Source organism: Pseudorca crassidens, chromosome 2 (genome assembly GCF_039906515.1).
Source record: "Pseudorca crassidens isolate mPseCra1 chromosome 2, mPseCra1.hap1, whole genome shotgun sequence".
Taxonomy (NCBI): domain Eukaryota; kingdom Metazoa; phylum Chordata; class Mammalia; order Artiodactyla; family Delphinidae; genus Pseudorca; species Pseudorca crassidens.
Window position 1 is genome coordinate 73,962,237 of NC_090297.1, and position 25,429 is coordinate 73,987,665.

The following is a 25,429-nucleotide window of genomic DNA, read 5'->3' on the forward strand; positions in this document are numbered from 1 at the left end:
ATGCTGCTTTGCAGGTTATTTTGATTGTAGAAAACAAAAACAAAACCCAACACCCAACAAAAACAAAACAGTAATATATTAATTACATAGTTCTTCCCATAGGAAATAATGCAAAGACTCTTTAACTAGAAGCTTGCCACGTCACTGTTAGGAGACGGATACGTGATCCCGGAGCAGAACAACGAGTCCAAGTTTTATCACCAGACCGAATGTCTGAACAGCATCTCCCATCGTTTATGACAATTTAGGTTTATATAGCTGGTCTTCCACTCAACCCAGAGATCCTCAGTGGCAGGGAGCATGCTTAGTTGTCTTTCCCTCCCCAGTAACTAGAAGGTAGTAATAAGCCCTGACACACAGCAGCTACTTTTATATGCTTATGAAAAGAATGAAAAAAATTAAGGACAAACATAGGGAGAAGTATATTTACTAGACTTCCAAGACCCATACTTAATTTAAATCCAATCTAGAAATAAGAACATGATTTACATCAGGCAACAGGTGTTCAAGACTTTTACAACAGGGCAATCACATAAGGGGTTTGCTAGCTCACAGCGTTCCGCGCGTACACACTGCAAAACCTCTCCTGGCATTCCGGGCGTTTTCAAATGCTCCACCAGGGCAGGTCAAAACTGGATTCTCCTTCTCACCATGTACTATGGAATATGTTTCCCCCCAAAAAGCGTTACCACAGGCCTATGAACAAGTCTGGTCAGCAAAGGTACGAAAAATGCAATTCTAAGTAACGACAGTATTTTAATTATACCATGAGGAAAACAATTTGCCACGGATTGCTCCGTGAACCTACACATTTAATACATTGCTTCTACAAGAAAGTACCTATTTATTAAGTTTAATCTTAATTTTCTGGTAGGATTGTCCTTCTATGAAGTTTCTCATCATAAATTGAAGATATACAAATGTAAGAGTAGGAAATAAAATCTCTTAAATTTTCTTTGCCACTTTTATGCTTTGAAAATTCAAAATGGATAAAAACAAATAAGGCACGGAATGTTTCAGATCTGCATCCTGATAAAGAAGAAGACACTGAAAATGGTCAGGAAGACTTTCAAGCAAAAGTGAACATGGTTCTCTCTCACCTCATCTTGGCTAAATGCAAGACTGCAGCACGGCTGTATTACTAGTCAACGGCAAACACCTAGAGAGGGAAGGCAAATAAAATCTAGGAGTTTTATGTGTGGAGTCAGGAGTTATCCAGCATGGAAACCGTTTCAACATTCTAGGAAGTTTAGCGTGACTAGGAATCATCATTGGAGCCGGAATGTAAAGCAAACTCTACGCTGTTAAGTAAAACATACAACTACTGGCAGATCTTTTATCAAAAGCACAATGATCCTGGCTTTCATTTTACTGTTTCTTTCACACCTTAGATTTCAAAGTAAGTCTCAAGGGAATTTCTCTCTCCAATATGAGAATTCAACCAACTTCAAAATGAAAAAAACAAAAAACTGATGCTGCTTTGTAGAAATTCATCATTGTGGAATGCAATATTCCTAAAAGAGATTACTCTAAAAATTAGAACACTGTTTCTAGCCAAGTATATCATGAAAAGCCCTGAAAAGAAAACCCCAATTCTTGACAAATGTATCACTGCCTATTTAGAAAATTTGATTGCTTTTCTTTGATCACGTTATTGCTCAACAGCAAAAGAACAATATCACAGCTGTTTCTTCCTTTGGAGTATGGTACTACTTCTGAAATTCTGCATCATTTCTAATATTTTTAAATGGTAAAAAAGGGGCATGCACCAAGCTGAATGTGGTGACTAATTTGCTTTTGCTCAAGAGCCAGCTTTTTGAGACTACAAATGTGGTACTTTCTCATGAGCACTTTCACTAATGTCTTACAAGATACTCAATAATATGCTATTAACCCTGAAAAAATGGCTGCTGCTACGCAATTCCAAAGAGTTATATATATAGTGAGTGAGTGGATGACAAAAGTACTTTTTTTTTTTTCCCCCCCAGTACATGGGCCTCTCACTGTTGTGGCCTCTCCCGCTGCGGAGCACAGGCTCCGGATGCGCAGGCTCAGCGGCCATGGCTCACGGGCCCAGCCGTGCCGCGGCATGTGGGATCTTCCCAGACCGGGGCACGAACCCGTGTCCCCTGCATCGGCAGGCAGACTCTCAACCATTGCGCCACCAGGGAAGCCCGACAAAAGTACTTTTTTAACATGACAAATTTAAACTGAACAGCCACAACCAGGTGAGTGAATACAAATGGTTAAACTGCTAGAAAATGGGAAGGCAGATGGGCCTAAACTACAACACCTATAGCAAGGACTGGATATGTGTAGGCTTCTACATGCAGAGACAAATAGAGTTAGGTACTTAAAGCTTTCTGATGAAAATTCTAGGAAAGTGCTTGGGCCCACACTTACATTATTCTCACTATCAATAATAATAACAACAACAACCATGAAGAATCATGCAATCAGTCCTGAAAGTGAAATGACAAGTTTGTCCAGAGTATCATATCTGGACTATAAAATCTGATGCTTTTATGTTATCAGATTTCCTTATCAGTAAATATCTCATTGAAAAAGTATTAAAGAATTACTGGCAATTATACAAAGCCTTTGCTGGTACAGGTGTTACGGTATGGGTACCCATCTGGTAGAGAAAATATCACCATCCAAACATCTTAAATATCTTAATATCTTCTATCATCCAAATATCCTAAGCCAATATTCTTAAATTGTTTCATCCAAAGGTACTCTTGTCTTACCTCTATTATGCTAAAATCAATAATCCTTTGAAAAATTGTAGTATCCTGCATAGTAAAAGAACCTAATGCTATAGAAATCTCCAAAATGTAACATTAGTAATGTTAATGATCTAAAGAACTTGGCTTCATGGAATACCTTTTCAGTATTTATTGCTCAGATGGGTTCAAAAAATTCTTAAACATAAGGTGGCAATGGCTCTAATACATCTGTAAACAGAATATCACTAATAAAAATTTTATTGGCATGAAATACTATAATTATGGATGTGTAAAATCTTTAAATCTTAAAGCCTCTTAACATAATCATGTATATCTATATACAAAACATACATAAATTTCACTTTATTTAAAACATATGAAAGAGGGTATTTCAAATCACACTAAACATAATAAATATATAACTTGCTTTGTTAAAAAGCTACAGTATACATTCAAGGAAAGGCTAAACTTCCAATGCCAACTATATATGAGACAAAATTAAACATTTACATTAATCAGTTTCCTAAAAGTGCTATTTTTTAATACCTATAAGAGGAAACTCATTCTAGTGCTTTGTTTGCATCCAAACGTTTATACATTCCTTTATTCACAGAACCAGGTGCTTCTGTTACTAAAAATACATATCCAAAGCTTTTATATCCTTTTAAATAGATTTAACACTTTAGCTCTTTGGGGGAGGAACAGGGAAGTCCAAACAAACAACACAGACCATTTTAAATTATTAGAGATGATTGACTTTATAACACACCCTGTTTCAACTCAGATGTGAAATTTGATGAACATGTTAATGAAAAAAAAAAAAAAATCCCAGTTCACATGTCTAAGGTAAGTCATCCTTCTCTATGTGAGCGTCTGCGTGGGTCGAGGAGCATCCACTACAGCAACCTTCCTGTGAATCAGGCCTTGACGCCACGCTCCACTTCTGATTTGTACATTCTCTTCCAACCTGATTTGGCTTAGATTCTTCAGGGGTTGTATTTAGTACACTGATAGAACTGTTGGGGAAAGAAAAGGGAGATCTTAATCATCATCTCCTCCTCCTTTCACACCTTAGATATGCCTGAATGTCTAAAATCTGATGACTCCCTTGTCTCATGCTAAGCAAATTTTGAGGACACACTGGTCAAAAACACAGAAGTGTTTCAACATGGTCACTTTTATCTATCCATCTATTTATTTTATTTATCTGTTCAGTCTACTGTGAAGGATGCTACCCAACTACAGCCTAAGGTAGATAGAGAACATGTGAGTTTTGAAAGCTAATGTTCCCCATACCCCTGTCTTTCTGTCACTAGTTTCTAATCTCTTTATAGTTTCCTTCTTCACTCATCCATTTGTTCATGCATGCTTTCATCCTCCATCCGTTCACTCATGCAGATATTTAATGAGTGCCACAAAGTGGTTAGGACTCCAGACCCTGAACAGATGGTTTATGTTCATATGCCAGCTGGACCACTTACTACGTCACTTCTGGCAAGTTAACCCTCCCTGTTCTTCAGCTTCCTCAGCTGTAAAATGGAAATAATAATAGAACCTACACCTCACAGGGTTGGGGTGGGAACCAAATGAGTTAACACACACTAAGCACTTAATGATGATGCTCAATTAACTTTAAGTGTCGGACAATAACAATCTAAGTGTCTGAACACAGACACAGTCCCTAGCTTCAGAGATACAGTCTGAGGTATACTCTGCAACCAGCCTCAGAACAAGGAAATTTAGTTAAATGATTACTTGCAAATCATGGGATTGAACCAATGAACAATACATTTTTATCAACTGAATATCTTACGTAATTTTTTTCACAAAACTTCTTTTGCCTAAATGTTCATTTTTTGGTGTGACTTCGGTTAACTAACTCAACCTTATAATGTGGCAATCCTAAAAAAAATTAAGTTGCTTTAATTCTAAAACGCTAAACTAAAAACATAATTGACAATTTTACTTACACTTACTTGCTTAAAAAAAAAAAAAAGGAACTTGCTTATAATTCAGATTCAGAATCCCTGCCGTCTCAGATGAGATGAGATCAATGATGAACTAAGTTCTCTACGTAACTTAGTACAAGAGGTACTTTGCATGGAATCCAGGCACAGCCCGTATGTAACATTCCACTCTACAGTGAAGGAGCAATGAGGTTGTTGCTGTAGAAATTAGCTACAAACATTCCTAATTATTTTGTCATAATCTTATTACGAACCCAGATCCAAGGTGCTTTAGGAGCAGGAATCCAAATATACCAAATAATTTAAAATTTCAAGGATGATGTCAAGCTGCACAGCTTCTCTCCTGATAACCAGTTACATGACTCTTTTGTTTTACCCTCAGTGGCCAGTATCTGTGAATAGCTTAATGAAATTTCATTAAGCTCCAAAATTCTGTTTCTATGCCACTGACATTGCTCAGTGTAGCTCTTGAACACAAGAAACAGGAAAGCATTTTTATAATACACTTATGTTTACATATATTTTTATTTTTATAGCCTGTTACTGAAGGTTTACAATGGACCAAGTACTGTTTTAAGTGCTTTACATATATTGGTACTGAATCTCACAGTACCCTATGACGTAGGTACTAAATGTTGGACTTTTTATTAAACACAAAACAAAGTCTTCAAGGAATATTTACGTTAAATACTTTATAACTAAAAATAATTATGTAAAAAAGTAAAAATTTTAAATACATAAAAATAATTGAGGCAACTAAGCTATGTTCTCTTTTAGGTACAGAATGCATTACAAGCATACTTCATTTTATGGCATTTCAACTTATTGCACTTTGCAGATACTGAATTTTTTTTACAAACAGAGGATTATGGCAACCCTGGGTTGTCAGACTAACTAGCATTTTTTAGTGATAAAGTATTTTTAAATTAAGGTACGTACATTGTTTTTTCAGACATAATGCTATTGCACACTTCATAGATTACAGTACAGTGCACACATAACTTTTATATGCACTGGGAAACCAACAAGTTTGAGTATCTCGCTTTGTTGCGATACTCGCTTTATTGCAGTGGTCTAGAACTGAATCTGCAACATCTCCGAGGGCTGCCTGTATTTGTAAATGGTGAGCAGAATGTCTGTCTAAATCTATACACAGAGTTCTGATTGGTCAAATTTGGGGGCTTCAATAACATTCTATGTAAGAACATACCCTCTTATATTATCTTTTGATTGTAAATTAAACAAACTTTAACTTCCCATATTTCACACATCAACCTATTGGCTCTAACTGCGAAACACAGCCTAAATCCAAGCACAGTTCTGTCTTCATGTAATGACCGTAGGGTGCAAATTACCACATCTCTCACCTCAACTCCACTAATGTTTCTTAACTGGCTCTCCTGGCTTGTGCTCCTACAATCTGTTTCTCATATAATAAAATGAAGTAATCTTTTTGTTTGTTTTTGCTTTTTTTTGCGGTACGCGGGCCTCTCACTGCCGTGGCCTCTCCCGCTGCGGAGCACAGGCTCCGGACGCGCAGGCTCAGCGGCCATGGCTCATGGGCCCAGCCGCTCCGCGGCATGTGGGATCCTCCCGGACCAGGGCACGAACCCGCGTCCCCTGCATCGGTAAGTGGACTCTCAACCACTACGCCACCAGGGAAGCCCAAAATGAAGTAATCTTTTTAAATCTTGGATTTTTAAAAAAATCATTATCTCACTTAAAAGGTCTCCAATGCTTCTCCATTGCCCTTAGAACAATATCCGACTTACAAGTACAGACTAACATAGTTGACAAATGAAATCTCAAGTGCGTGGTGGGAGCACAAGCAGAGTGGGGCTGTATATAAACAATATTAGTTGTGAGTTGGTAACTGCTGAACCTGGGTGATGGGTACACAGGGTCCCTGACCTCATTCCCTCTACCTGTGTATACATCTGAACTTTTACATAATGTTACCTCCCACCCTCACACCTCCTGGTCGTGCTCACTAACTACATTCGCCATCCACAAACACACCCGTGTCCAGCCTCAGGGTTTCTACACTTGCCTGGAGGACTCTTCCCCCAGCTCCTTTTTTGCCCCCCAGTGTTTACTTAGAGTCCTAATCCTTTTAAAGGCCAACTACAAATGAGAGTGCCTTGTCCTTTTTTAAAATTTCATATTTTTGTTTAAAAATTTATCTATTTCGGGCTTCCCTGGTGGCGCAGTGGTTGAGGGTCTGCCTGCCGATGCAGAGGACACAGGTTCGTGCCCCGGTCTGGGAAGATCCCACATGCCGCAGAGCGGCTGGGCCGGTGAGCCATGGCCGCTGAGCCTGCGCGTCCGGAGTCTCTGCTCCGCAACGGGAGAGGCCACAACACTGAGAGGCCTGCGTACCGCAAAAAAAAAAAAAAATTATCTATTTCACAATTCTTGGTCCAAAGGCTAGCTGGTGTCTTCAGCACTTAGCTCCACACCAGTCTCTCTCTCACTACAACAGGCCAACTGTGCTGCAGCCCTGGCTCCTGCTTTCTAAGGCGCCTGGGAAGGCCCTCGTGCCACTGTCTCCTACGTTAGTGAAGAGGAGAGCGATCATCACCACACTCTGCGACATGTCCCTTTGCTCTTTGCTACTCCTCTCTATTTCCCGAGGAAGGTGCTATCTGCTTAGTTCAAAATCAATCCTGGAATAGGCTCTGAGGTAGAGTACTGATATTATACCTTAGAAAATGATGTAACAACTTCAGACAGAGGAAAATACCACAACGCACCAGTTAAAAGCAGTATCTGGCTCTCCTGGGGGTGGGGAGCAACTCTGTCTACGCTGTCATCCTTGGGCACAGATCCTCTTCACCAGTCAAGGGGAGGGGGCTTTTCTCGGGTCTTTGTCCTTCCACACCAATAAAATGGGCACACCACAAGAAACTCTAAGATAGGTACTCTACAGAAACTATCAAAACAATATCTTTCTATTCAATACAATTAAATTATTAAGTAACTCCTGAAATAAGATTGTAGTTTAAATTGTATTTTACATGTGAAATAAAAAGAATCACATTATATGACTTAACTCCCAGAAGACAGGGACCAGAGCTACCTCGTTCACTGCTGTATTCCCAGCACCTAACAGGTGTCTACACATAATGGATAGCCAATAAATATTTGTACAATGAATGAGTCAGTCTACTCAATTCCTCTCCAGAGTCTCTACTGTTGCTCCTCCTAGACACGCCAACTTTTCCTTTGCAACGCAACTCTAGCACTTTAACAAGTATGTAAGAAGATCACCTATAGACCAGTACCTATATTCAGATACACAGGAACGCGTCTGGCAAAAGTCTGAAGTCGAAGGAGAAGCAGGAAGAGATTTAGTAAGCTTAGACGTGCAAACTGGAGACCCACTAGGCGCACCGTGAGGCTTCTTTTGCCGTGGCCTCGAGTGTACTGTAGGGTTGTCCCGATCAGAACCTGTTTAAAAAAGAAAAAAAGAAAAAAAAAGGAAGGAAAAAGGGCACTACATATGGAAAAGCATTAAATATAGTGAAGGTAATTAACTAGGGTCCTAGACTAGATTCATCTGCAGTTCTAAGTGAGGTGTGAGAGAACAAATTAATGTAAATATCCACTGTAGCCCTTTGAGTCTAGTCCAGGTAATCCGGTGATCTTTGTTATGCACAGTCCACAAACATTTAGAAGGATCGAGTTTAAAAACTATTTCTAGACTGTGAATTTTCAAAACTTGACATTATTACATTCACAACAAAAGTTGCTCTGGGTATGCAAAGTCCTCCTGTCATTTCTATTTTGACTCCAGTAAATAAAATATCAAAGTTAATTTTTAGTTCCAATTAGAGAGTTCTTACTGGTGACTGCTAAAGTTATATATTAATACTAATCTACAGTACTTTATTTACATGCATTTTCAGATTAAAGAGTTTATGAAGTACTCACTTCCTGAGAAGGCACTGAAAAGTTTCAAATTTTCTGAGTTCTGGTGGTCAAAGGTAGTCATATTTAGAAACTGTTGCTTTAACCAACTGGCTCTTTCTTCTTCAAATGCCTTTCTCTACCATCACAAGCAAACCAAAGAAATACCGATCAATACTTCAACGTTCACGCAATTGCCATTTCACACAATTTCTCTATTTGTGTCTGCTCTCTGATTATCTCTATATATTTAGTCAAAGGAATTAACCCTAGAAAACTAAGAAAAATTTCAGTTAAGAAAATTATGTTTAAAAAATAAAAATTCACCTGTGTCTCCTGACAAGCCAACTACTATTTTCACATCAATTCTGAATAAATTCAAGTGTATAACACAAAATGATAAGCATGTTAGCATAACTTTAAACATATGGAATATGAGCATAACTTTTGAACACACAAAACATGGTAAATATAAGATTACAAATGACAGAAAAATTGACATTTACCCCACTGTAAACTAATCACTTGAAAAACAAAAAGAGATACGACTTCATCAAGTACCGATCTCATCCTCCAACCATCTCCCAGTACTAGCAGCTTTCGGGCCTATGTCAAACCTCCTCCTCCTGAATAGCTAATTAGCAATCCTGAATTCTCCCTCTCCCCTCGGGTCTCTCATACTTCCTTCCCATCCTTCACTGGCCCCACTGTCCTCAGTGACCAGAGGCAGACAGAGTCTCAGGCGGAGAATGGGGAGTGGTATGCAAAGCAGCAAGAGTATCTCTTGGAGTAGCATCAGGGGTGGTGGGGGGATATGGGCTCAGAAACACAGGTGAGCCCATAAGACAGGAGGAAATGCTGGTGCAAACTGTTTTTGCCTCCTGAGGGAGATAGCTATTGATGACACAGGCTTTTGTAATTACAGAGGAAGGTCATGTCAGCTACTTAAGATAACGTATAGTCTTTCATTCATAAATATTAATACAAAATCATGGATCACCAGACATCTGAAGAAAACTAACAGTATAAAAGAAACACGGCCAGGATAAATAAAGAGAACTGGCCAAGGGAAACAGTTCAAGATAAACTTTTTTTTCAAATAACAAAAATTATCAGACAGATTTATGAATATCTGTAAAATATAATGGTATACCAAAAAAAAGCAGAAAATAAGGACACTAGAAAACTTAAAAGATAAATTCTGAAATAAAAACTCAGTGGATGAAGTGAATAATAAAACTGACCTTTGCTGAATACCAGGTTGGTGATGCCCAAGATAAGAGTGAGAAAATATTCCTGAATTCAGGACATAAAGTCAATCTATAGATGTAGTCAGAAGGCAAAACATTTGTCTAACAGAAGTTCCAGAATGCAAGAGAAGAAGGAAAAAATACAGAATTGAAGAAAATATCCCTAAGCTGAAGAAATATAGTGTCTTCAGGCTGAAAGGAGCTACCCAGACTTTTCCCGGTAAAATTGCAGAACTCTTAAGAACACAAAATTCCAAAAGCTTCCAGAGAGGGGGAAAAACAAAACACAGGTATCTACAAAGTAATACAGGTTATATAACAGCCAGGCTTCTCGTGAGCAAAACAAAACACTGGAAGAAATGGAATAACTCAAAAGTTGTGAGCGGAAAAGTTGGAAAACTAAATTCTATATCCAGCCAAACCAATCAAGTAAGAATGTGTTTTTCGGATATTCCAGAATTCAGAATATTTTTCACTCACACACTACTTATGAGAAAATGACTCAAGAAAGTAATACAGCAAATTGGAAAAGGAACCGAAGAAAGAGACTATAACATGAGATATAAGTTGAATCTGATTCAGGAAATCATAAAGGAAGCTACAAAGAAAGTCAAAGTATTTACTACATAGTGATACATGGAAGATTTTCCTCCATGTGGCAAAATCTTAATAACAGAATATTTTTTATGTGTCCAAAAAAATTACTTGGCTATAGAATGAATAACATTTACATAATCACTATGTTACCAACGTTCTGTCTGGTTTTTAATTCTTAAGTCTCCATCTTAGACAAAGTACTTACACCTGAATTGTATTAAAAGACAGAATATAAACGTGATAATCCTTGACAATGAAAACTAATATCACAGACAAAACATGGGGAGCCGAAGGGTAAGAGCAGTGCAACAAGGGATAAACCTGTACTGTCTGAAGTTGAGCAAACCTGAAATGGAAGCATTAAACAAATTTACTTAAAGCAAGAAAGTCAACCAGGAGAAATAATTCTTTAAAAAGTAGCTTCAAAAAGTAAAAATATTATGAAGAAATCATATGTAAATGAGAAAGTGTAGATGGGAGGTATGATAAAGACACTAAACTCCTTATCTTTCATAGTGGGGGATCGATAGGCTTATATCGATCAAAATAGTACTTCTGGGAAGGTTGAACTTTATTTCAAGTTAAAATAGTACTTCCCAGAAGAATCACAAACTTTTAACAGTGGTTACTTCTGAGGAATGAAACTGGCAATAAGAATGGAGGATACGTCTTACCTTGTAGCTTTTTGTATGGATTGAATTTCTTTTTTTAAACCATTTTCAGACATTACTTCTCTAATTTTTGAAAAGGAAATATGTAGGTAATACACTGCTAAATAAAAAAGCGACCTGTCGAAGTGTATACACACACAGTTCAAACTGTTAACTGTTAATGCATTCATCCCTGGGTAAGGGGATGGAGAGAGAGAGAACTTTATTTTTACTGTATTCTACCCCAACCCCCTTTTTTAAAAACAAAAGACATGTTCTTGGTTGCACTCTCTTCTGACTCTACACCTACTGACAGTGGAGACATGACAGATGCCCAAAAGAAACCTCTTGTGTGAAGCTAAACCCTTAACAGTAGAAAGCCACCCAATGGACTTTCCTGGCAGCGCAGCGGTTAAGAATCTGCCTGCCAATGCAGGGGACACGGGTTCGATCCCTGGTCCAGAAGGATCCCACACGCCGCAGAGCAACTCAGCCCGTACACTACAACTACTGAGCCTGTGCTCAAGAGCCCATGAGCCACAACTACTGAGCCCACACACCTCAACTACTGAAGCCTGTGCCCCCAGAGTCCATGCTCTGCAACAAGAGAAGCCACTGCAATGAGAAGCCCATGCACTGCAATGAAGAGTAGCTCCTGCTTGCCGCAATTAGAGAAAGCCTGCGTGCAGCAACGTGGACCCAATGCAGCCAAAAAAATAACATAAAACAAAACAAAACAAAATAAAATAAAGCCACCCAAAAAGGATGATAAATGCTTATAGTTTTTTCAATAAAAAAATTTTTTTTTCAATTCCCAAATCTGGTAAAGGCAAAATGATATCCTTCTGTTATAGCTTCCATTTCAAGCTATTTGTGAAATCACTAGTAAAATACTTGAGAAAAAAAATGGATAGCAAAGAAACAAGAAAAAGCAGAACTTAGATGCATTCTACTGACCTCTCCAGGACCTTCAAACGCTCTACAAGGAAAGCCAATTGCTTAAAATACCTCCAATCCTAGGCGAATAGCTGCTTCTGTAAAGCTTCGCCTTTCTTTCTCGAAATTCTTCTTTTGCTCCTTAAATAGGGACCATTCTTCTTTGAGGCGTTCCTTTTCTTCCAACAAGTAACAGTCTCGGAGCAGTGAAGTGGTGTCATCATCACACGCAGTAGCGAGCTGCTGCTATTAAATTTTAAACCATAGTAAGTTCCAGAGGGTCCCTGCAACACTCCAACAAGTTGAAATGAACACAAGGGAAAAGCAGGTCAAACTTTAGGGGAAGGAGAGAAATGATAAAGAATCAGAAAGTCAACCGAAATGAGGAGTCTCATTTCCCAAATGCTTCTAACTGGCAAAGCCCCTACTAAGGGGTGCTACGTGGTCTATCTCTGGGCAAGTACAGAACTTAGTTTAGACTGAAAAATGTCAAATACTACAGATCTTATGAAATAAAGGGGTAAAAATATAGTAAGATTAAGTAAAATTCTGACCCTTCACAGGGGAGACCAGCTTTAAAAGGTGCCTCGCATTTACCTGTAAAAGTTGCTGCTGAGTTTTAATCATTTCTTTACACTGTTGAATTTCTAACTCAAGTTTTTCAGTTTCTTGTTCATGGTCTTGACGTGAGATTACATCTTCATCATTAAAACCTTCTAGGTGTACCTTTGAAACTAACACAAAACCAGTAATTTGACATAAACCTTACAGTCATCATTTTAGTTTATGGTGTTTGGACACATATGTTTAAAAATCAAGGCTCGCAGAACTTTTCCCTTTCTGGAATCTTGTAGGTTTCCTAAAAGGTAGGTATTTCCTTTGCCCTTTAAAAATTCTATAAGCTGTAATAAAATAAAACAAAATGTATATTATTTTAACACTAAAAAATTTTAAAAAGCACAAAGCAGCTCTAAGGAGTTCATGGCAACTATAAATTCGTGCTGTTTCTGGACTAAATGATATCCTTACTTACAGAGCTCTATTGTCAACATTTAATCTGTAATTCATATTTATTCACGATTATGTCCTAATTAAAAATGTACAACCTATATTCACAGAAAAATTAACATTCATAAACTATGTTCTTCTGACACTTCCTCAAAGATCAGTGCAGTGCTACAAATCTTGCTGTTATTAAATTCAACAAATATGAAGTCCGAAAATACTTGCTATTTACTAATAGACAATGATGACTGAAATCAATAAAATCTCATGTAAAGTAATTTTGATACTATAATTTTGCTGATTGCTCTTTATTTTTGGAGACAATTAGCACTGAGTTTGTCATTTTTGACCATTTAGAATAAATTTTCTTTAAATAGCTTTCATTTACTTAGCAGAAATCTTAATTTTCTTGATTTAAAAGCATGCAAATCTTAACAAATATAAAATAAGGATATATTCATCTACATATATCTATTTATACTATCTATAATGACAAGACGTGGTATCTAAAATAATAGACTGTTAAGTGAAAAAAACACAGTGTAGGAAAAAATCATGTAATATTCAATTTTTGGTTTGTATACACTTAAAATAAATATTTTGCGAGCACAGAGAGAAAGGTCTAGAAAGGTATGCACCAAACAATTAGGTGTTACACATAGGGAATAGAGACCTGAATATTCTACTTTATATGTTGGGTTGGCCAAAAAGTTCGTTCGGTTTTTAAGTAAAAATAAAAGACATTTTTTCATTTCCACCAAGAACAATATATTTACTAACCGAATGAACTTTCTGGCCAACCCAATACCTAATTGATATTTTGCATCAAATGTCTATTGTTTTGTTTTTTTTTAAAGAATTTTCTTTTTTTTTAAATTAGTTATCTATTTTATACATATCAGTGTATACAGTCAATCCCAATCTCCCAATTCATTCCACCACCATTGTCCGCACCCTGCTTTCCCCGCTTGGTGTCCATATGTTTGTTCTCTACATCTGTGTCTCTATGTTTCTGCCTTGCAAACCAGTTCATCTGTACCATTTTTCTAGATTCCACATATATGAGTTAATATACAATATTTTTCTCTTTCTGACTTACTTCACTCTGTATGACAGTCTCTAGGTCCATCCACATGTCTACAAGTGACCCAAGAACTTTACTGAACAAGGTATTCGTGAACCGAACGAACTTTTTGGCCAAACCAACACTTCCTAATTGATACTTTGCAACAAGTGTCTATTATTTTGAAAATAATTTAGAAATGAATTATTAGCAACCTAGGAATAGGCAAGTATCTAGGAATAATAAGCAAAAGGTTCATATTTATACTATATTATGATTAATATTTTCCCGATTTCCATGATACAGTAAGAGACTCAGTTCACTTTATTCAACTGTCTTCTGCACTCAGAGCAGATGGACATATGATGTCCTTTTTTCAGAGACATTCACTCTGAGAGCAAAGCATTTTTTCTCAGTGAGGTTCAAACCGCATGTCTGGAAGTAGGCAGAGTCTTGCTTTTCAAACCACCAGACTGAGCTAAGGACTTCAGTCTGAGCCCGTATTGCCTTTCTAGGTGACTGACTGAAGTCAGCTTACTGAGTGTCACAGCTCAATCTACCTGTAGTCAGGCAGTACTTACCTTGGTTATCAAGTTTTTCTACATGACTTTTCAAAATTCTCCACTGTTTTCTGATGCTGTTGGTAAGCTGCTCTCTCACAGTTTCACAGGAAAGGTCCCACGTACTCTCTCTACTCAGTTCCCCAGCATCTTCTTCAATATCAGAGATAACCTGCAAGTGGCCAGAGATGAGAGGGAAAGACCAGAATCTTAAAATGGCTTTAGACACTCAGGCAGTAGTCATCAGACTGGGTCAGAGACACATATCAAAATCATTTCTGTGCTGTATCTGAAGCATAAATGACCCAGTCCTTAACATAAATGTCTTGAGAAAAAGCAATTAATACTGAAGATAGAAATTCCCCAACTCAGGTCTCTTCAAAGCTGAATTTGAAGCCCAACATAGTTAGTGTCAAAAGTCATGGAACTGTGTAAGGAAGAGGAACCTGCCTCATGCTATTAGGTGCTTTCACATGTTAATTAGTCCTCAAATCATGTTACCACGTGGGGAAACTGAAGCTTAGAGAAGCAGACTAACTTTCCTGGTGTCACACAGCTCCAGTCCAACTTGCCTCCAATTTTTGGTTGCTTTGACAAATAAACCTGTGAAATAATCTCCAAAGTAAAAGCAACTGTTAATCCTATTTTTCTCATATAATTTTTTTTTATAAAACTGGAGATATTTTTCTCTGTACTCTATTTACATGCATTTTCAGATTAAATCACAGGAAAATGTAGCAACCTTTACTGATATGATCAAATAAAGTCAAAAGCAGGATAAAGAACATAGGGAAGCAATACAAAATGTATTCATAATACATTTAGTCATAATAACCTGCATCTACATAAAATGGTCCTAATTTGTTATTAATATCCAGGATAGTAGATACATATACTTAACTAATTTGAACAATATATCTTGCTGGGGGGAAAAAAAAAAGAAGAGACGATGAAAAGAAAGAAGGGCTGATTAGACTGTTCCCACATGTACTGATAGATGCAGCAGGAGTGAGGGAGTGACTGAGTCTGAAGAACTGTACCAATAGTCTGAGGTCAGCAATGGGTTGGTAGAGGTCTAGGTCTCCCAGGGGGCGTAAGTGGGGAAAAACCCAGGGTGTGGCTCCTTGTGACTCTGGTTCTTGCCAATCAACACTCTGGCGCTACCTGCCAGTAATTCTTCCAAGGAGCTACACCTTCTCTGCTATACATTTCAAGGCATACCAGAATACTACAAATTCATTATTAAAATTAACTGCTGCACATTAATAACTGCCAGATTGAGTGAAACTCTAAAACCACAAAAAAATTAAAAATGCATTTAACGTGAATTTTGGGTATATATTTTGGCTACTATTAAGCAAAATAATAAATGAAAATTTGGATGCTACCTAGGCATTCCAAGGTTATGTCTTACCCTTCTTGCTATAATGGGCCCAAATCTTTCCTTACAAGTAAGGAATGGGTGAATTACTTAAATTTTAAGAGATAATGTATCTAGAAAAAAAGGATCTTTTAAAAAACAGAAAATACACTTAAGATATTATTGTTTCTCCAAACTTCAACACTTGAATTATGAGAAATTATACAGGATACTATCATCTGAAAAAGATCGCCTTGATTTACTACCTACTTTTGCTGACTAAAAGCTGGTAATGAGACATTAGTAAAGGTTGGGTCCAAAACTGAAGAAACCACAGGAGTTACAGAAACAATGCTAACCCTGGCAAGGTATTAGTGAGTGTTAAGAACTGACCCAAAGTGATAGACTTTGAGAGAAAAGGTTAGTTAACTGAATATAAGATATGTCAAGCAGACCCCAAATTGGAGAGTCTAAAAAGAACATTCAGGTTTTTTTTTTAAAGAAGAAAAAAAAAGGAGATGAGCTTATCAGTTGGACTGATTTGTGAAACCACAAAATAATCCTCAAATATAGGTTAATAAAACATGTTTGGTGACTTACTGGTAATTACTACTCTTCATCAACATTGTTATTTTCAGGTTTTAGTTACTAATGTGAACTTGCTTGAGTCCAGAATTTAAATTTATATGTAAAGAACTAAGTTTAAAAACATTTTCACCATTACATGACTTTTTTTTCTGACCTCTACATGTTATGCCCTCATCAAATGACTTCCCCAGGCTTTCTACCTCAAAAAACACCTACTAAGGGCCAATTCAAATGTGACTTCCCCTGTGATACCTTTCTTGATTGCCATAATTGTTTTATTTTACACACTGTACCACCCTATTATAGCTGTTAATGTGTATAATAATTACTTCTCTATATGCCTGTCTCTCTCAAAAAAGGTTCCTGTGGGATGCAATGGTCTGAATGTTTGTGTTCTCTCAGAATTCTTATGTTGAAATCCTAACCTCCAATGTGATGGCATTCGGAGGTGGGTGATCTTAGGGAAGTGATTAGGTCATGAGGGTGAAGCCCTCATAAATGGGGCCCCAGTGAGCTCTCTCACCTTTTCCCACCATGTGAGGATGAAAGAAGTCAGCAATCCGACCATGAAAAGGACCCTCACAGACACCAACCCTGCTGGCATCCTGATTGCCTCCAGAATTGCGAGAAATAAATTTTTGTTTGTTTATAAGCCAACCAGTCTATGGTACTTTGCTTTAGCAGCCTGAACTAAGGCAAAGGAAACAGTCAAAATCTTCTCAGCTTTTTCTCTCCAGGGACTAGAACACATAACGAACATTCAATAAATTTATGGACTAAATAAATTTATGGACTAAATTTATGGACTTTGGTTCCCAAAGTTAATAAAAGTTTCACTCTCTGAAAAGTAGAGCCTGCTAAAGTTACTCAACATTTAAGCTACTTAAAGGATATTTGGCACAGTGGTTAAAAGCATGAGCTCTGGAGTGAGACAGACTTGGATTCAAATCCTAGTTCTGTCATGCGTGATACTGAGATAGGTTTTGTGCCTCAATTTCCTCACCTATAAAATAGGGATAATCATAGTACCCAAAGCATCAATTATTATAAGACTAAAATGAGACAATGCTTATAAAGTGCTTTTCATGGTGCTTGGCACAGATTAAGTCCCCAGAAAAATCACCTCCATCATTTCCTAGGGCATGTCTGGAAACTTACAGGGACATTTCTTTGGTTGTCAGAGTGACTGGGGGTAGCAGAGCAGTGAGTGTCCTGCGCAAAATATCAACAGCGTCCCCATTGAGAATCTCTATCTACTGTTTTAATTGTTCTAATCAGCGATCTGAAGACTGTATTAGAGAGGAAAGAGCCACTTACAGTTCCTGTACTATCATCTGCTCTTTCTCTAGGTTTCTGCTTTTGGGGAGAAAGAAGAGAAATCATTTCCTTTTTCATTTGCTGAAGAACCTTCTTAAGTTCAGCATTTTCCATTAGGATTTGTTTCTGACGATATTCATAATCATTCAAGAGAATTTTATACATTTCATCTTCGTTCCTGAGAAAGAAACTGTCAGTATGAAAATGCAGTATAGAAAGGGAAGTCTGATTAAATGTGTCAGTTTCATTCGTGCCTTACCTGGCTTCAGTTTTACCCGTCCTCCAGGAGCCTCTTTTTCCATCTGCTCTCCCCACGTAATTTAAAACTTCCATAGCTACAAACATGAACACACAGAACAAAACCAATTCTTACCATACAAGTTTAAGTGTTTAAAACCCCAATGGTCTACATGCGTTAGGGACGTAAGTCAACTGGTATACAAATTAGGATTTAGGCTCAAACAGCCCAGATTTTTAAGTTCCAGTTCCATCACTCATAAGCCTGAGATCCTGGCAAGTTACTTAACTGCTAAGCCTGTTTCTTCATCAATTGGGTGGGAATAATGAAAGTATCTATCAAAGAGTTGTGAAGAGTGAAAGAAATGTTAAAGTACTTAACACAGTAAGCACTTAATAAGTGTTCATTTAATTATCATTATTAATTTTATCATCGGGGTTAGTAAACTATGGCCTGTGGGCAGCTGCCTGATTTTGTAAATAAAGTTTTATTAGAACATAGCCACACCATTTGTTCATCTCTTTTCTATAGCTACTTTTGCACTACAGTGGCAGAGTGACAAAAGACCACAGAACCCACAAACCTCAAAATATTTACTATTTGGATCACTACAGAAAAAGTTTGCCATGCCCTGTATCATGACCACCTGAGGATCATCCTCATCATCAAAGGAGACAAGGCTCCTGACAGTATTAATGTCTCTTCTGCCCCAGGTAGAGATGAAAGCAGTTGGCATAAGAAGGAAAAAAGATGAGAATAAGTTATTAAAATTTTAGAGCTGATAAAAATCATTACAGAACTGTCACTTCCAGTTGGGTCTGGACCAGGAAAAGAGCCAGACGACCATAATATAAGGGCTCTGCTATAGGGTTAAGTATTTAATAAACTTCTCTAACTGTTACATTTTATACTTCTAGCATTTCATCCTGCTCTTTAATTTTGCTATTCCCTTTATGAATGAACACAAGGTTAACCAATCTTAAAAACCAATGTGTCCAAGTTTAAGATTTATAATCTCAGAATACTTAGATTTCTAATCTTGTCTTAACTGCTACTTATCACACTTAAATTTTTCAATAATTTTAAAATAAAATGTTCAAAAAACTGCAACAGCGCTGCTGTACAGAATGACAGTGACACAGTGAACACTGAACTGCTTGCTGGTAACAGGCTTAGCCCACCATGTGACAGCTTGAAACATCTGCTCATCAGCTGTTGTATGCAAGTCCAAGTTCAGAATAATGTATAATGTAGGTTAGATGACAGCCTGTAGCCCACTTGGAAACCACTCTTCAATAAATCAATGCACATATTTCCTGTTCCCTGAATCTTGGCAGGCCAGCAACACTTTATCTGTGCAGCTCTACTTTTGTGTGTGTGTAGTTCTATTTTTTTTTATTGAATTACAGTTAATTTACAGTGTTGTGCTAGTTTCTACTGTACAGCTAAATGACTCAGTTATTACACATATATACATTCTTTATTTATATTCTTTCCCACTATGGTTTATCCCAGGAGATTGGATATAGTTCCCTTTGCCATACAGTAGGACCTTGTTGTTTATCCATTCTAAATGTAATAGTTTGCATCTATTAACCCCAAACTCCCAGTCCACCCCTCCTCCTTCCTCCCCTCCCCCATGGCAACCATAAGTCTGTTCTCTATGTCTGTGAGTCTGTTTCTGTTTTGTAGATAGGTTCATTTGTGCCATATTTTAGATTCCACATATAAGTGATATCATATGGTATTTGTATTTCTCCTTTGACTTACTTCACTTAGTATGATAATCTCTAGTTGCATTCATGTTGCTGCAAATGGCATTATTTCGTTCTTTTCTATGGCTGAACAGTGTAGTTCTACTTTTTAATCTATACTATTTACTTGGAATTATGCACAAACTTGAATGAAATAAGTTGTAAATTAAGTTTCAAAAGAATAATAGAAAAAAAGTATACTTTAACAAACAAAACTTTCCCAGTCGGCTGCACTTCAAAAATGCACAGCTAGGGCTTCCCTGGTGGCGCAGTGGTTGAGAGTCCGCCTGCCGATGCAGGGGACACGGGTTCATGCCCTGGTCCAGGAAGATCCCACATGCCGCAGAGCAGCTGGGCCCGTGAGCCATGGCCGCTGAGCCTGCACGTCCGGAGCCTGTGCTCCGCAATGGGAGAGGCCCACAACAGTGAGAGGCCCGCGTACCGCAAAAAAAAAAAAAAAAAAAAAAAAAAAAATGCACAGCTAAACTAATTTAAAAGAACTCAAACTGACATGAATGATTTGGCCTGATGAACCATTTTATGAAGTTAACTCAAAAATCACAATTTTGGTACTCAGAAACTGATCCTGATTTTTAATATAATCAGTTCTTTGCTATGAAAGGTTAGAGTGTCCTCTGGATTAGCTTTTCTCTGTGGATTAATCCTACATCTGTCATGTTAACAAATATATATGCAATTCTTATATGCAACTAATGGAGCAAAGCAAAATTACTATTTTTCAACTAACCAGTTGTCTCAATTTCTAGTTTACATGGATATATACCATCTAAAATCAATTGTATAAAGCATGAAAAGGACACTTCATGAATTATTGAGCTCAATCCCTCTACATTTGTTTCTTAGTGTAATACTAGCTTATTTGTTCCCTTTGCTTTATCTTAGCCAGCTGCTCCTTACCTATTTTTTTATCCTTCTTGTTCATAACAAGTTGATGTAGACGTTCCTTTAGTTTATTATATTCACGCTCTTTTCTCTTCATATCATGATTATATTGAGTAGCTCGACTTGCAATAATGTTTTGTAATTTCTGCACCTAAAAAAAGCATTTTCTATTAAGTGAGTCCCTTTAGGACTAGTAAACCCCGTTAAAATTTACAAATTCAGTAGAGAAAAGAAGCCTAGAATTCAGCTCCTCATATAATAGTTTAAGAATTCTAGGATTATTCCTCCTTCTCTGTAACCACTGGAAATCACTCTTTAAAATATCATTAAATGAAGCACATAAAGTTTTTATGTTTTAACTATGAAATTTCCAGAGCTGCTCTCTAAATTATCGTCTACACCTTTCACGCTACATACAGATTCTGATCATTTAGAAACCACAAACTCTTATGGAAGTATTAATGTGATTAAAACTTCATTTGAAGCAAGCAGATTTCATCTGATCATTTGTAATGACTTCCTTTTACTAATGACTTGAATCACTTTATCCTTTATCAATCTGTGACAAGGCCAATTAGTCATGACACTTGGCAGCAGATAAACAGGTTCATTTTTCTCTGATCAAAAACAGTTCTCAAATTAGAGTGAGACAAACAGCAGAGAGAATCCAGTTCAGACATTTGCTGAGTACATATTATATGCCAAGCACTACTGGTCAATGTTTATATCTACTAAGATTTCTCATGCAGCCCTGGAAAGGAAGTAAGTTCTATACTGACATTCTTTATCTCTGCTAGAGATGATCGTGTTCAACTTAATCCTCACTGAGGAAGAACTATAGTCAAAACATTTCAAGTATAATCAACAGATTAAGTCAAAATTTTCTGTGAAATAACTCAAGGAAAAGTATAAGTAACCTTGTGGTTTAGTTAAGATACTTCTTACCCACTTACTAAATATACTACTAAATAATCAAATATGGTAAAACAAATCTGTCTAAATCACTACAAGGTCCTTAAAGAAATACTCTCCCTTAGAAGTCTTTAATTATAGTGAGCAACATATACAACACTGAAAATGTTATGGTTTTATAGTTATCACGTGGTCAGAAATCAAACTGCAGAGCAATAAAAACATAATGATTTCTTCTTACATAAATTGAAAGATAATTTCAAATGCATTAACTCTATAGGTCCAAATACTAAGTAATCAATAAAGCAAAAATGAGATTAGAATTATGATGTCTTCAGCCTAAAAATGAGATTTTTAAACTGAACTGCTTTTTTTAAACAGTAACTTGAGTGTCCATTTAGTCAAGTAATTGCCTGACTGGATGAACAATGTTGACATTTAAGACACTGCAAGAAGAGGCGTTCCAGATATAAGTAAAGGTATAGCAGAGAATAAAAGATCTGCATTTAAAGCGCCCTTGTGTCTGACAAAAAGTTAACAGTGCTTGTGAGTCCACGACAGATGGTATAGGACACTGGGATGTCACGAGCTCTGGACTAACCTACTAGGGCAAATGGATGCGCCTGGGGGAGAGGGTGGTGGGGAGGGCTCCTGGCCTCTCAGTTAAATGTGATATGACACTATACACACAGTTCCTCCAGGCCAGTGTGACACAGGGTGAACAAATGGTTCTTTCTTGTTTTAAAGTCGTGACCATTATGGTCACCTCAAATTCCAAAAGAAAAAAAAAAAATTCACTTAAACTCTATCTGCAATAACTGACAACTCACCTCATCTTTCTCATTTTTCAGTAGCTGATGCAAATTCCTGTTCTTGCACTGTAACTGTCTGTCTCTTTCCTGAAGACCAATCATTTCTCTCCTGGAGGTTTCCAGCTGCTCCTAAAACATTCATATGCAATTTTGACTAAAATTAACATAGGATTCAGAGCAACTGAATCCTTAAAAGATTAGTAAAAACAAGTTACATAAACTAGGGTTTGTTACCTAAAATTGAAGTTTAGCACCACACAAAATGTTTATTTAAAACAATTACTATAAAGCTTGATACTATAGTGTTACAAAATTTACCTAAATTTGAATATCAAATTTTATTTAATTTAAATACCGATTTTTAATGTGTATACAAAAGACCTTCAAAGCGGATCCCTTGAAAGACTCTTTACCTATTCCAGTGATGTTGCCACTGAACATTTTCATAATTTCTGTTTTAATACTTTTTAACACTTCTACGGCACACTCTGAGAAAGAGCCAAAAATGATTTGGAGCTAAGTATGAAGAAGACAGGTGACCAAGCAAAGTAGAACACTTCAGGTCAAAAAGGGTGGGACTACGGCATGACGCCAGTTCTGCCTTGCAAGCGGTAAACTCAAGATTTTTCCTAGAGGGCACAGATGCTCTCAAGAATATTCTTGAAATTTGATGCAATCAAATCGATGTAATCTCTCACAATAAGACTATTTTAAGTTAAGCATCTACTTTATTAAGCAAGACTGGATAGGGTGGGAGAATCCTTATTTTATTTTCCTCAGATATTAAGTACTTCCTAATCTAACTTTCTACAGTTTCAGCAAGACACTAAACAGTTCATAAAATCATCGCCTTCGATATAGAGAGTATTAGGAAGCAGCACAACTGATTTGTACAAATTACATTCAGTTTTACTTTCCAGTTTAAAAAAATCCTAAAACTTAAAAAAAAACAAACCCTAAAATGTGTTTGCTAAATAAATCCAATGAAAATTTATAGTTTCAAACTACATAACAATGGCATTGAAATACAGATTGAGATGTAATTTCTACCTTAAGTTTTGCATAGCAGTTCTGCAGATGGTCCATATCGCTTCCCAGTTTCAGATTCTGTGTTTCCACATTTTCCTGAGCTAGAAGGTTCTTCCGCTGAAGTACAAGTAGCTCATTCATACAATTTAAAACAGCAACTATATTTAATTCTCTCTTTGTCTCTTTACCTTTGGATTCTTCATATAATGAAGGAAAACCGAAAGTAGTCAATTCCTAGTAGGAGAAAATGTTTTCCTAAAAGTTGGTTACCGGACAACTTAATAAATAAACAAAAGACAGAAATCTTTTCTGAGAAAGAAAACTATCCTGAGAATAGTTAAGAAAGTAGCACCTATGCCAAAGGACAAAGAACTAAGAGAACTGCGCTCTTTTAGCCTCTGCTCTACGATCGCCTGTGATCTGGAGAAGGCACTTAGGTTTCTGCATCAGTAAAATAAGGGTAAGACTCCCCGTGGAGGAGCCCCTGGGGTGATGGGGGATCCAACCTGATCCAGACAGACAAAAAAGTTTACCTCGTGTATCTAGACTAGATGGTCACCAAGGTTCTCTGCAAATCTAATATAAGTCCCGGGCCAATATGTAACATACTTGTGCTTGACAAGTTTTTCTCATACCTTTGATATGTTCTATTATATAACATGACTTATGTTATTTATTGCTTCTTACAAAAACAAAACATGTTACCTGATCAAGATATGAAATACTTTGTTCAATATTCTCTTCTGTGCAGAAGGCACTAAAAAAACTGTGCACATTTTTTGATAAAGGTATTGAAGAGCATAGCACTTGCTGTGAGTATAAACTTGATGGAGACATCTTTGTTTCTGAGGTATATTGAGAGATATATTTGCTTTCTGAAAGAATCAGTAAAAGGCATTTATGTAAATAATTTGTAAAAATGCATGCAAAGCTAACAACATAATCTCCATTACCAAAGATTTTGAATTATAGAAATATTTTTAAGTTTTTTCAAATTAGGACAAAGCTGGTTTTTGTATGAAAACTATATAATTTTTTCCAAAAAGATACAACTAATAAAGTGGTGCTCCTAGAAAAGGCATGTTAAGCTACAATATACTATCTTAATTTACAATACTTTAGATTTATAAAACTGATAGATAAAACCCACTTGTCTATGCACTCAAAGTTTATGTGATTAAAGGAATAAATCAGAGAAATGTACTGGAGTAGCCAATGAATTTATTTCAAATGCAGAAAAGTCTCCTCCTCAAGTAATCAACTAGTCAGCCAAAGCACTTAACCCCACTGATTAGGCACAATACTTAGCTCTCCGTGATAATTTTACTGAAGATGAAAATTATATATTTTACAACTATTTATGTCTCTCTCTAGTTACATCTTCAATATTTTTGGTAATTACAGTGTCATTGAAAATTAACCTTTATAATTACTGCCTTTGCTTACAACTATTCTAAACTCAGTTACCTGAAGACAGACCTGGATCTGTAACAGTCATCCAATCTCCCATAGCAATCGCCAGAGCCAGGATACCTGAGGAACCAGTTCAGCAGTGAAACATTCAGCCCAGCTGCTGTCACTCTTCTATGTAGGCATCTCCTTAGGAAACAAATCACAGAATAACAGCATCTAATTAAAAATATGAACGCAAATATAAAGCCAATATGTAAGAATTAGTTGTATGTACTTCAAAACAGATGGATTCTGCATTATTTACTCTCCTGTACTCTCATACAGAACATGGTAGAGCTTAACAATAATAATCGTGTGTGTGTGTGCAAGAATCGAGGTAAATGGCTTCTCGAGTTATACTAAGGTATTCGCATTACTTCATACACAAAGTACACGGT

At 36.9% G+C, this 25,429-nt stretch overlaps 1 protein-coding gene across 14 annotated transcripts in view; it reads right to left on the bottom strand.

Annotated features, from left to right (window-relative positions):
* Positions 1-411: 411 nt before the first annotated feature.
* Positions 412-25,429, bottom strand: part of SSX2IP (SSX family member 2 interacting protein) — a 41,240-nt gene continuing 16,222 nt past the window's right edge. For 4 of the 14 annotated variants that reach the window (XM_067726724.1, XM_067726726.1, XM_067726725.1 and 1 more), the window contains 13 exons: positions 25,047-25,178; positions 24,285-24,454; positions 23,601-23,813; positions 22,569-22,679; positions 20,842-20,977; positions 18,191-18,266; positions 17,932-18,121; positions 14,688-14,838; positions 12,636-12,772; positions 12,111-12,284; positions 8,630-8,744; positions 7,981-8,146; positions 412-3,748 (listed from right to left, as the gene is read on the bottom strand). In XM_067726724.1, coding sequence (XP_067582825.1) covers positions 3,571-3,748; positions 7,981-8,146; positions 8,630-8,744; positions 12,111-12,284; positions 12,636-12,772; positions 14,688-14,838; positions 17,932-18,121; positions 18,191-18,266; positions 20,842-20,977; positions 22,569-22,679; positions 23,601-23,813; positions 24,285-24,454; positions 25,047-25,089 — 1,860 coding nt within the window. In that variant the 5' untranslated portion in view covers positions 25,090-25,178 and the 3' untranslated portion in view covers positions 412-3,570. Of the gene's footprint in view, positions 3,749-7,966; positions 8,147-8,629; positions 8,745-12,110; positions 12,285-12,635; positions 12,773-14,687; positions 14,839-17,931; positions 18,122-18,190; positions 18,267-20,841; positions 20,978-22,568; positions 22,680-23,600; positions 23,814-24,284; positions 24,455-25,046; positions 25,179-25,429 lie in introns of those variants that run through there. The other 10 variants (XM_067726731.1, XM_067726732.1, XM_067726736.1 and 7 more) reach the window with 9 other exon arrangements.